The sequence below is a fragment of the Rhinolophus sinicus genome, chromosome 5 (genome assembly GCF_057876585.1).
Source record: "Rhinolophus sinicus isolate RSI-liver-muscle chromosome 5, RSI-T2T, whole genome shotgun sequence".
Taxonomy (NCBI): domain Eukaryota; kingdom Metazoa; phylum Chordata; class Mammalia; order Chiroptera; family Rhinolophidae; genus Rhinolophus; species Rhinolophus sinicus.
In genome coordinates this window covers 108,866,871-108,878,786 of record NC_142505.1, presented here as the reverse complement: position 1 = coordinate 108,878,786, position 11,916 = coordinate 108,866,871, and the positions used below count along the sequence as shown (strand labels likewise).

The 11,916-nt window shown below is 58.8% G+C and overlaps 1 protein-coding gene across 8 annotated transcripts in view; it reads right to left on the bottom strand.

Annotated features, from left to right (window-relative positions):
- Positions 1–1,143: 1,143 nt before the first annotated feature.
- TNRC18 (trinucleotide repeat containing 18) overlaps positions 1,144–11,916 on the bottom strand; it is a 75,632-nt gene continuing 64,859 nt past the window's right edge. For all 8 annotated transcript variants that reach the window (XM_019753620.3, XM_074313972.2, XM_088798787.1 and 5 more), the window contains 9 exons: positions 11,556–11,673; positions 11,010–11,085; positions 10,820–10,928; positions 8,754–8,870; positions 7,876–8,040; positions 6,243–7,504; positions 3,120–3,356; positions 2,964–3,038; positions 1,144–2,648 (listed from right to left, as the gene is read on the bottom strand). In XM_019753620.3, coding sequence (XP_019609179.3) covers positions 2,442–2,648; positions 2,964–3,038; positions 3,120–3,356; positions 6,243–7,504; positions 7,876–8,040; positions 8,754–8,870; positions 10,820–10,928; positions 11,010–11,085; positions 11,556–11,673 — 2,366 coding nt within the window. In that variant the 3' untranslated portion in view covers positions 1,144–2,441. The remainder of the gene's footprint in view (positions 2,649–2,963; positions 3,039–3,119; positions 3,357–6,242; positions 7,505–7,875; positions 8,041–8,753; positions 8,871–10,819; positions 10,929–11,009; positions 11,086–11,555; positions 11,674–11,916) is intronic.

Genomic DNA, 11,916 nt, shown 5'->3' with positions numbered 1-11,916 from the left:
GACTGGAAGCATTTGGAGTTGGAAGGCTCTCAAGTCAGGGAGAGTGACTGCATCCCACTCACTTGAAGGGGGAGAAACACAAGAGAGGCACCTTGCCCCCTGCCCCCAGGGACTCAGAGTCAAGCCCTGATGCTGAGTGTCCTGGGCTCAAGGCCCCGCCCTATTATTGACTTGTGTGATCCCCACAAATTCCCACTGTTCTGTGACTCAGTTTCCCCAAGGAGTGGGGTTGGTCCACTCTTGGATGTGGGTCCCTTGGAGGAGGGTTGGGGAGGTGGGCTGGCCGACCAAGGGGTCGCCTGTGGTTCCAGGCCTGCAGCCTTGGGGGCCCACCCACAGGAGACCCAGGCAAATGCCAGAACAGCTAAGGGGGCGAAGTCCGCGCAGGGCGATGCCAGCGGGAGACACCAGGTGGCGCGGGCGCGCTGCTGCTCCCGCGGCTCCCGGTGTAGGAGGGCCGCCCACCTCCGCGTGACTCTGTCTATGAAACCGGAGGACCTTCCGAGCCCTTCCTCTGGCCAGACGCTGCCTTCTTTGAATTTACCCTTCTATTCGCCACGCTGTTCCCTCTACCCGCATCCATGACACAGCAAAGCCCAGAATCTCATCTGCACTGGGTGTTTGGGAGGGTACCCATGGGATCAGGATGAGAGCTGAGCTCAGGGAGGAGGGTGGCAGCGCCAGGTCCAGGGCCCAGCCTCCCCAAACCACTACAGGGGTGCCCACCTTCCAGCTCCAGCTCTGCACGGGCTCAGGGCCCCTCAGATGCTCCGTCGCCGTCGACTTCAGGTGTGGGCGAGGCTGGGAGCGCTCAGCCCCACACAGTAAAGGAAGGAAAAGGCGAGGCACGCCCTCCAGCCCCGCTTTGGCTGAGAGAACTTTCTGCACTCGGGACAGGATCTATATACCTTGGGTGCCCAGTGCAGTAGACTCGCTCTGCTGACCCATCGGAAATACGGCTGGTGCAACCCACAAGCTTTTCCTTCCCTTTCATTTAAATTAGCTCGAATTTAAGTAGCCACATATGGCCAGTGGCACCCAGCTTCTGTGCTGGGAAATGTCAGCAGCCCCCACTCCCCCCACCCACATTCTGAAACCATGCCCACCGCAGCCCCTGAAATGAACCACTCCAGACAACAGTACTTTCCAATTATAGCTTTTTCTTTTCTTTTTATGAAAAAGATCACACAGAATTCGCCAACAAACAAAATTCCAAAAGAAACTTTAAAAAAAAAAAAAAAGGAAAACAATAATTCCCCCAAAAAACAAAACCGAAGTCTGGCTTTTCCTTCCCTTAAGATTGTCTGGACGAGGCCTCCCATCTCTCTGGAGGGCTCGGGGCTGGTAAGTGCTTTCGTGAGCAGAGGGCCCACAGCGCTCGGCAGGCCCTCGTCTCGGCCTCTGCTCTCCCTAACTCTTTCTCCATCTGGGGGTGAGTACAGTACACCTGGGCCAGGGCGGCGGGCGGGTGGGGTGTGCTTGGGACAAGGGGGGCCCGTGAAGCTGGGTGCTAGACACTCACAATCTAACAGGAAATAAAAAATAATATTCTGCACGTCAGAATGTGTTCGCTTTTTTTTATAATTTCATAGCTATTTTTTCACAGTTTTAAAAAGTTTATATTTATATATATTTATATATATTTATCTTTATATATATAATTAAAAAGTTGACTCCATTTAAAGGCGTATGATACAGGGAGAAGTGTCTTGGTACAATAAAACTGTACAGGTTAAGAACTGCCGCCTCCCTCCGGGCGTGGCCGGGACGAGGATTTCAGCACCATTGGGGTTGTCTGTAGTGTGAGGGTCTGGACCGTGTGGGCGGGCCCTGGCCAGGGCCTCAGGGCACGCAGTCCCCTCCACCTGGCACATGGCTGATGCTGCCGGGCTCCCCTCACCTGGCTCTGTTCCCCAAGTCCAGGCCATCCTGAGAGGGCAGAGGCTGGGCCCCTGGCAGGTGCCCATGAGGCTGGTGGGCATCGGGCCATCCCAGTCCTGTGGCGGGCGGCTTAGGGTGGGCTCCATGCTGAGGGGGCCGGGTACTGGGATCCCAGGGAGGACCCACAAGCAGCAGGAACCCCAGAGCAAGCGTCAGTTTGGTTCCTCAGAAAACTCCTCTGTCCGCATCAGCCAGGAGGCATGAGTCCGGGGGCACAGCCTGCCCAAGTGCTTACAAGGTGCTGGAGGGGAGGCTTGAGGGGGCCGGGCAGAGCCATACCCTGATAGCTGAGAGGAGCTCCCTTCTTGGGAGGCACCGAGGGAGTTGGAAAGGGGGGCTAGAGACGTGTGCACATGTGTGCACACACGTGCATGCATACAGGGCACACACATGTACACACTCACGTGCCAGGGCGTCCACGGGCACACTTGCATGCACACAACCAACGCACGGCCCCGAAGCCGTGGCAGTGATGCGGAGGCCCCGACAGCCGCAGGCGCTCAGCAGAGTACGGGCACACCGTCGGTGGAGAAGATCATGCCCGTGGTGGGCTCGTAGGTGCCAGCGAGGTAGTACAGGCCCTCGCTGTCCTGGTGCTTCTTGGTCTTCAGCATCTGCTCGTACTGCTCCAGGCCCACCACCAGGCACTTGTGAGACACAGTCTGCACGTCGTTCTCGTCCACGTGGGAGGACTGGTACAGGGCACGCTGCAGACGGGCAGGTGGGCAGTGTCAGGGCTGGGCAGGCAGGCAGGGAGAGGGGACCCCGCTTCTGGCCCAGAGGACCAGGGAAGTTGGGGGCAGAGACCCAGAGACGCAGAGAGGGTCTGAGGACAAGGGTGGGCAGAGACTGAGAGAGAGAGACTGAGGGAGACCCAGGGACAGAGACACAGACTATGACAGGTCAAGAGACAGACTGAGAGACAGGAGACAGAGACCAAAAGAGACAGAGCCCGGGCGACAGCAGCTCAGAGCCCCTGCAGGCTGCATGGGGAGGGCTTGAGGAGCCCACAGCCCTCCTACCTCCATGAAGTCCTTCCTCTGGCTGGAGGCCCGCAGGGCGGCTGGGAGGCTACGGCCAGACTTCTGGTCCCAGTGCTGTGTGCACAGGGAGGGCAGTGGTGAGCCCAGGCCAGCCTCTACCTCCCGCTGTGCCCACCCAGCTGGCCGCAGGCTCACCTGGCCCTCATGGAGGCGCTTGCCCGGGCTGGTCTCCTCGGGGTGGTAGAACCACTTGACACGCACCACCATGTTGCTGCCCCAGGACTCCCACATGCTCTGGATGCGGCCGATGTAGGGCAGGTTGGGGCGGCCGGCCGACAGGAACACTGCGCAGTCCCCGATGCGGATCATCTCCTTGCCGCGCACGATGGCCTTGTAGAAGAGTTTGCGGGCCTTGCCTTTCATGCCGCGGCGCTGTGGGGCAAGGTGGGACAGGCGGGGCGGGTCAGGGCGAGGCCCGCAGCCCCTCCCCAAACTGGGGTGGAGGGGCTCTGCAGGGTGCGGGGTGGGAGACAGGGAGCTCCCGCAGCTCTAATGGGGTGCCCTCTCTCATCCCTTTGGCATACAGACTGAGTGTCCAAGGGAACTTATTTAAACGAAGCGTGCTGCTGCTAAGAGGGTGACAACTGCCCACTCTATAGCAGTGCTGGCAAATGGTGCCCAGAGCCCCGCAGGCACCCACGTCCTCTGTGGACCCAACCGTATCCTGGCTCCTCTCACTGGTCCTGACACCAGCCTTCGAGGCACTGCCGGCCCCCGGCTGACCCCCAATTTCCAGACAGGAACAGTGAGGCGCAAGGAGACGTGGGAGGTGAAGCTCTGGACAGAGCACGGTCACTCGGCCAGCACAGCTGTCTCACAAGCAGGGAGGTGGCCCCCCACCCTGGGGTCACAGAGCTCAGTCACTCCCTGCACAGCTTCAGGACGAGTCATCCCCTCCCGCCAGCAGCCTGAGCAGGGGTGAGACTGGGGTGTGGGCTGTCCCTGGAACACCACCAACCCGCAGGCATGGCCGACTCCCTCCAGGTGGCTCAAAGACAATTTTTTTTTTTTTTCCTAAATCAGACAAACCTATATGCTAATTTCCTCCCTTATCTAGCGGTCCTTTTTCTACTTTCAATTTACTGGATCCCTGGTGGTGACCATCTTTTTGATGTCCCTGTCACTCATTTCTTGTGTTCTATAAACAGCTCAAGTTCTTTTCAGCTCAAGGCATGGTGTGAGTCAACTCAAGGTGAGATGGTCAGCTAAGACTGCTAAACTGAATCGCTTTGACCTCAGTTGTTTGGGGCATCCAGTGGCTAACACCCCTTCCTACACACCCCTCTCCTTGGTCCCTGGGGCTCCCCAGTGGGGCCGATCCCACCCCTGTGGCAGGCACAAGGCTTGGTCTAGCCAATCTGAACACCCGTCCTCCTCTTGGCCTTTGTAATGAGCTCGGGGGTGGGCTCAGGACCCAAGCCAGACATTCCACCAACTTCAGCTTGAACCCCTGGGAGAAAGACACGTCCTTCCTCCTGTCACTTCTAAGCTGGTAGAACGTAGGCTGAAGGCTACTAGGGCTTCCTGTCCCCGAGGGAAGGAAGAGAGAAACAGACTGAAGTCTGGAGCATGGACTTGAGAGTGTGTCTGCAGACACCCTTCAAGCCCCGCCTAGATCCAGCTGTACCAACGCCAGTCACCCCTGGACTTTTTCTGTTAGAGGCCAGCAAGCTTGGCCCTGTGCTCTGTAGCAGTAATAGCAGTGAAACTAAGTGACACTAACAAAGGAACCTGCAAATGACTGATGCTAAAATAAGGAACAGGCCAGTCACAGTGAAGGCAGGACAGTGAAGACGTGCCTGTCCTTGGCTCAGAAGCTGTCACTCCTGGACAGTCCGTGGGATCAGAGCTCCAGGGAGCCTTTAATGTCTAGGTGCGGCTATCAGAATCTACACACTCCCGTCTGCTGTCCCTTTCAGCCAAGGGCCAGCCATCAGGCAGATAACCTGTGCCCTGCAGGGTCGCAGGAGCAGGTCTGGGGCCCCAGATTCCAGTTAGTGCCTAAGGACAGCAAGAGCTGAAGAGGGGCGGGGGGGGGGGGGGGAGCCTCCTGACTTCTTGCTCTGCACCCCTTGCCCAGCAGAAAGGGAAATCCCGTTCTAAACTGCCTCTAGGTGACAGGGTGGGGGGAGGGTGGCTAAAAGGCTGCTGCTAAGACAGAAACCCACAGGCTGGAGTCTTGATTCAGAACATTCCCCAACTTCTCCAGCCAGCTGACTCACCCCGGGGAGCAGATGCAAATATGCCAGGACTTCCCAAGTTCTTATCTTAAGAGGTGCACTGGAGAGCCTGCCAGCTCTCCAGCGTCACTCCAAGCCCTCACTCTGCCCATCTGTTCTGGCAGGACTCAGCTTTGGAGAGGCAGACCCGCCAGTGTCAGGTGTGGCCTCAGAGGACCCTGGACCAGGGAGCTGGATGCTGTGTCCAAACCTGGCTGGCGGCACCCATGGACAAGCAGCCTCTGGACAGGAGACGGCTCTTCCTGACCAGGGTCATGGGATGGGCTGTTGACCATGGGGGCCATTCCCCTTCTGCTCATGGAAGCTTCATGTGTGCAGCTGTGTGCATGTGTGTAGTGCAATGTGTATGTATGTGTGAGTATATGTATGCCCATAAGTATGTGCACGTGTGTACTGTGTGTGTATGTGTGTGCTACATGTCCGTGTATGCAGATGGTAGGCAGGCACAGGGCAGGCAGGGGGTGCTCCTTGTGGAGGACCAACTGCCCTCTACTATCGGGGTGGCCGTGACCCGGAACCGGCCGACCAGAACGCTTGGCCTTCTGGGCCACACTGATTAGCTCGGGGGTGGGCACGTGATCCAGCCAAGCACGGGACAACCCTGGCGGCCGGCAGGCAAATAAGGGAAAGAAGTGCCTTTTGCTGGGACTGCTAAACTGGCCAGCCGGAAGCCTTGCGCCTTCTGCCGCATGGAGTTCAAGAGTAGCTGAGAATGCGCTAATGCCAAGAGAATCAGGCTGTTTAGCCAACAGGCTTTGAGAGACCCTGTTGCATGTGGCGAGACACCTGCTAAGGGGTCTGTGTTGGTCCTTGCACGTTTGCTGGGTTGGGTTCGCAGAGGGGTGGGTCTGGGTCCCAGGGACTAGGGGGCGGTGCTGAGACTCAGTGTACCTATCTATGAAATGAGTCACCCCTATGCTGCCCCCAACCCTCCACTGTGGGGCTGCTGGGGAGGACAGGAGGGAAGGAAAGGGCCGGCACAGAGCAGAGACTTCTGCAGACCCCGCGCCCTGGCTACCTGGGTGGGCTTCCCGAACCACTTCCAGAGCTGTCGGGCGGGCAGGAAGGCGGCGATCTTGGGCCGGTTCTCCACGGACGGCAGGCGCTGCCGCTTGGCCAGCTCCTTGGTGGTGGGGAGGTGGACGCCTTCTCTCTTTTTGGGTCGGCTCTTGGCCCCAGCCCCAGCCCCGGCCTGAGCCTTGGGCTGCAGGGGCTGTGGGGGCTGCGGTGGGGGGGCCTGGGGCTGGGGGGCCGGTGCCTTCTTGCTGGGGGAGTGGGCCGAGGAGAGCGCCTTGCCAGCCTGCTTGGGCGCCTTGCTGGGGAGGACTGCCGGGGCCGAGGGACCGGCCACGGAGCCAGGCGCTGCGTCCTCGTCAGAGCTGCAGGAAGAATCATCTGTGGTAGAGGACGACGACGAGGACGAGGAGGAGGACGAGGAGGATGAGGAGGACGAGGAGGAGGACGAGGAGGAGGAAGACGAGGAAGAGGACGAGGAAGAGGACGACGACGATGACGAGGATGAGGACGAGGACGATGAGGACGAGGACGAGGACGAGGACGAGGACGACGCCCTCGAGCTGGAGGCGGTGCAGCCCCGGCCCCCGCCGGCCTGGCCTTCCTCCTCCCCGTCTGTCTCTGAGCTGCTGCTGCTGCCACTGTCACTGCTGCCGCCGCTCCCCGACTCCTCGGCCCCGTCCTGCTCGGCCTGGCCCTTGTCTGGGCTCTTGGAGTTGCCTGAGTCCTCAAACATGAGCCCGGCCCCGGGCTCCTGGGCCAGGTGGCCGTCCCCGGCCTTGGGCCGGGCCGCCTTGGGCTCCTGCCAGCCCCCAGCCCCGGGGTCCTCCCGCAGAAGCAGGGCCTCCTTGGCCTTCTTGCTTTTGGGTGATGTGACGCCCTCGTGGTCCAGCTTGACGAGCAGCTCAGCCTCCTCCCCGGGCCTCCGGGTGCCCTTGCTGGCTGGCTCCTCGGCAGCCCGAGCCTTCTTGGGCTTAGGGCGGGTGGCGGGCATGGTGATGGGCATGGTAACAAGGGGGGCGGGCGCCAGGGCTGGGGCGGGCGCCGGCAGCTCGCCGAAGGGCTCGGGAGCGGGGCAGCTGGCGAAGGTGGATGGGGCTGGGCTGGGCTGGGGCGGCGCTGGGCGAGCTTTGGGGGTTTTGGCCCGTTTGTCCACAGGTTCTGGGGGGCTCTTCTTGGAACTTGGGGTGCTGATGGGCTCTAGAGCCAGAGGGGCACTGGGGATCTCATCTGTTGAGCCCCCTTCCTCCAGGACAGCAGCTCTGTCTAGAAGAGAGAAGGAAGAAGCAAAGGTGGGGCAGGGCCAGGGCTTCCTGAGCCAGAAAGCCCGTCACAGCCCCGCTCAGCACCCTCTCTGGGCCTCAGTCCCACGTATGTGGACCCCAAAGTGGTCTTCAGTAGCCTGGGCCCTTAGACCGGAGCACTTTTCTCTGAGTTCTGGAGAAAACACACCCTGGCTGAGTCGCATCTGGACCTCTGACAGATCTGCCTCCTGAGCCTCAGTTTCCTTATCTGTCAAATGGTCCGAAGAGCAGCACAGTCCCCACCAAGGTGGGGAGACCAGAGCACATAGCGGGCCCTGCCCACGCCCGCCCCTACCCTTGAGCCTCAGTGAGGCAGGGCTCAGGCCAACGTACCACCCTTGGCTTTGGTGCTAGGTTTCCGCCCGCGTCCTCGTGCCTTGGCACCGGGCTCCTCGGACCCTGGCGCACCCCCATCTTTGCCGTCCCCGGTGTCTTTGCTGGTCTTCCGGCTGCGGCGCTTGGCACTTGGCACCAGGAGGGCTGGGGATGGCTCAGCACCTGCAGCAGGACAGACAGGGGTCGGGCCCTGGCCTCTACTCTCCCAGCCTCCCAGGCAGGGCTGAGGAGGCACCGAGGACACTGCATAACTGATGCTGCTCGGCCGGATGGACGGCGGCAGGGACAGTGCTCAGGTGTCTGCACACACAAGAAGCCCAATGGGGGATCCTCCAATCAACGGACTGGGCGGGGATGAGCAAAGACACTGACTTGTGTGGTTTTGCTGATCCACTTGGAGGGTGCTACAAACCATGGAGGTTCCGGACCCCTGGACATCAGGCAGCCCTGGGTTGGAGTCCTGGCTCTGGCTCTACCTAGTTGTGGGACCCTGGATAAGCCATTCCCCCTCTTAGAGCCTGAGTTTCGCATTGGTTGGTCAAAGGGGATGGTATTTCCAGACACAAGGACTGAGGCAAGAACTCAGCGCTATCACGGACAGAGTGTGAAACTGTCAACAATTACTGAGCAGCCTCCCACACCTGGGCTGCCTGGCTTGTGGCTGCCCTCATGCGCCTCAGGACACAGAAGCTGGGGGCCCCTGGCATCCCCTTTCCCAAGCCTGTTCTGGGAGCCCCTGCCCATGGTTTTTGCCATTTCCATCCCCGCTGGGTGCGAGTGGTCCAAATCGCAGACAGGACCTAGAGGTGGGGTCGGAAGGGAGCTGGGCGAGGGCCCGGGGGTCGGCCTGGCCAGGGTGCAGGCCCAGCACTTACACTGGATCTTATAGTCGGGAGGCAGGAGGCGGATGTGTGAGAGGGGTATCCTCCCCGTGTCTCCATCGTCGAACTCCACGGTGATGAGGTCCCCGTCATCCTCGAGGCCCAGCAAGCCTGTTGGAAGACGAGCAGGGTCAGGGGAGGCCCGGGGCCAGCAGGCAGCTGGTGGTACAGAATGTGGGCCTCAGAGCCATGCAGTCCCAGGGGGAGCACTGGCTCCCCTGACTTCCAGGGACACAGGTCTGTGTACACTCACTCCCAAGACCCTCCCCAAAGTAACATAAAGGAACAGCAAGGACGGTCAAGCACAAAGGGGTGGGCAGGTAGATGGCAGCTGGTGACAGTGCCACCATTTTGGAGGAGGACATCTGCATGGACTTGCGGCAAGAGACTGTGGTCTCGGCTTTCCCTGCTCTGTCAGGGGCCTGGAAGGAGGCGATGCCTCCCCCGCAAAACAGTCCTGCCTGCCACTGTCACAAGGCCCTCGCCATGCACAGAGCGGCTGGTCCCCTTGCTGAGGACTGAAAGGATGGCCTCTAACGTAAGACAGACACATAACTGAGAGGTAAGGGAGCTCAAAGAAGGAACACAGAATCCACAAAGAGGAGGGGAAGGGGAACACAGAAAGAAAGGGAGGTAAAGAAATCTAAAACAGAATCAAAGTATCCTCGCAGAATGGGAAGCCGGATGGCTCAATTGGTTAGAGCACGAGCTCTGAACAACAGGGCTGTCAGTTCGATTCCCACATGGGCCAGTGAGCTGCGCCCTCCACAACTAGAGTGAAGGACAATGACTTGGAGCTGATGGGCCCTGGAGAAACACACTGTTCCCCAATATTCTCCAATAAAATTAAAAAAAATAAAAATAAAAAAGATATCCTTGCAGAAATTAAAAAACGATGTGTCCGCAAAACAGAAAGTTACTTTTAAAAAGAAATATTTAGAGAATAAGAAAAAACTCTTAGGAATTTTTAAAACGAGAGCACTGAACTTCTCAGACAACACTGGAAGCTAAAGTGGAAAAATGACTGTGAAAATTATTTCCAACCTAGAATTTATACTCAGCTCAATTATCTCTAAAGACTAGGACAGATGAGAGATTTGGGGCACGTACGTACTTCAGGATTTACTTCCCACGAGCCTTTCTCAGAAGCTACAGAAAGAGCCTGCAGTGAAACGAGGGGCTGAGACAAGGAAGGGAAAGAGGGGATGCAACACAGGACAGAAGAATGGAACTCTCAGAACGATGGCAAGGGGCAGTCCCAAGGGTGACACCCACGAGGCAGGCCTGGAAAACAGCTGCCCACCATGGTTCTGGGGGACAGAAAGCTCTGGGACACTTGAACCAACATGAACTTTTACTGTAGTAAGAGGACTTCAGGTAGCCAAGGGATGGCCTATATTTGGCATGAGTTTTGTTTGTTTTTTGATGTAACAAACATCCCTATTCCCACCTCCTGGATATACTAGTTTTGCAGTAGCTAAGGAGTCCACTGTTTGAGTACCTGCCGTTTTTGCCGGACATCCATCCTACGTCTTCTGGGCTACCTGTTATTTTTGTCTGCCCAGCTTCCAATCTCTCTTATTCTGCTAACAATGCCCCAACTTTCCTGGGGAACCACCTTCCCAGCTCCCTCTGGCCTCGCGTAAAATTAGAAAGCCAACCTCACTCATTAGCTTCAGAGCCCACAGTGATCAGTGACCCAAGCCAGATCAGTTGGACTCCATCCTGGGACTTATATTTGAAAAGTGAGCTGTTCTCTGATGATAGGATTTAAGATGGTGAAAGATGGTCCACAAGGGGCTGGGTATGAAGCCAGCACAGGTGAGAGCACTGTAGACAGACCCTGAAGGCCTGAGTTCTAATGACACCGTGTGAACAGTACCCGGATCCAACCCACCGACAGGCCCTATATAACTTTTCAGTTATATGAGCCAATACAATTCTTTATGCTTAAGCCAGTTAGGTTGGGTTCATGGACCAAAGGATTCCATGCTGATATGTTAGGAAATGGGGGTTGGGGGGGTTGCTGGGGAAGGTGTCGGGGGCGGGGAGTGTCCCACCTCGGACCACGGTGCCCGGGTAGAGGCACCGGTACTGCTGGCTCCAATAGGCTGCGATCCTGGTCCCTTGTGGCAAGAAGCGCGTGGAGGCCGGCCTCACGTCGATGATCTGGGAAGGCAAAAGACTGAGCACCAGGCAGTGACCAGGGCCTGCCGGCTCCCCATCCTCCCTGCCTCCCCTCCCCCTCACCGCCTCCTGCAGCAGCTGCTCCAGGCAGTAGATGTGGGGCCGGTTCCCACGTTCGCCCTCCACCACCACTCGGTATCTGCAAGGCCAAGGCAAGAGTGGCGTGAGGTGGCAGAGGCTGGGCTGCCCCACAGCGACCCCTGTGCCCAGCCTCCCGGCCCACCAGTGCCAGCTCTACCTTCCAGACCACCAACACGGGATGTCGGCACTCAAGGGTTACTGACTTGCTGTATAAACTTGGGGCCAAGTCTCTCCCCTCTGGGCCTCAGTTTCCTCATCTGTACAACTAGGTGTTGCAGACCCTAGAGGCCAGCATGCTATCTCCTGACCCTTCCCACTGAGCCCTCAGGGACCCCCTCAGAGCGGACAGCCTTCCGGAGTCCTCTGAACCTACAGGAACCCTGCCAGGCAGGCACCATTCACCCAGTTCTATGGGGAGGGGGCCACCTACCCAGAGGACCCATAAGGCACCCTGGGTGCAGGACTGGACGAAGCCTGTGGGCTCTGGGCCTGGGGCTGCGCCCCACCCGGCCCCCAGCCCCCACTCACATGTCTGGCGAGTGCACCGTCTGCACATGCCCAGCGTACAGCAGCTTGTCGTCCATGGGGATGAGCACACGCAAGCCGTCTTTCAGCTCGTCCTTGTCGATGATGCAGGAGCGTGGGGCTGCAGGAGGGGGGCAGCATGGCGGGGCTAGAGCTGGGGCCGCAGGGGACCTCCTTCCCTCCCTCCTGGCACCTCCCTTCTCCCAGGCCTGCCCTTCTGAGAACAGGTGCCTGGGAGAGCCTGCATGGCACATGGGTGCTCGTGCGTGTGGCAAGACCGGCCTTGTGCAGGGACACGCATGCATGTAGCAGTGTGCACACACGGGGGTCCACGTCTGGAAAGATCCCAGGTGGGTGTGAACTG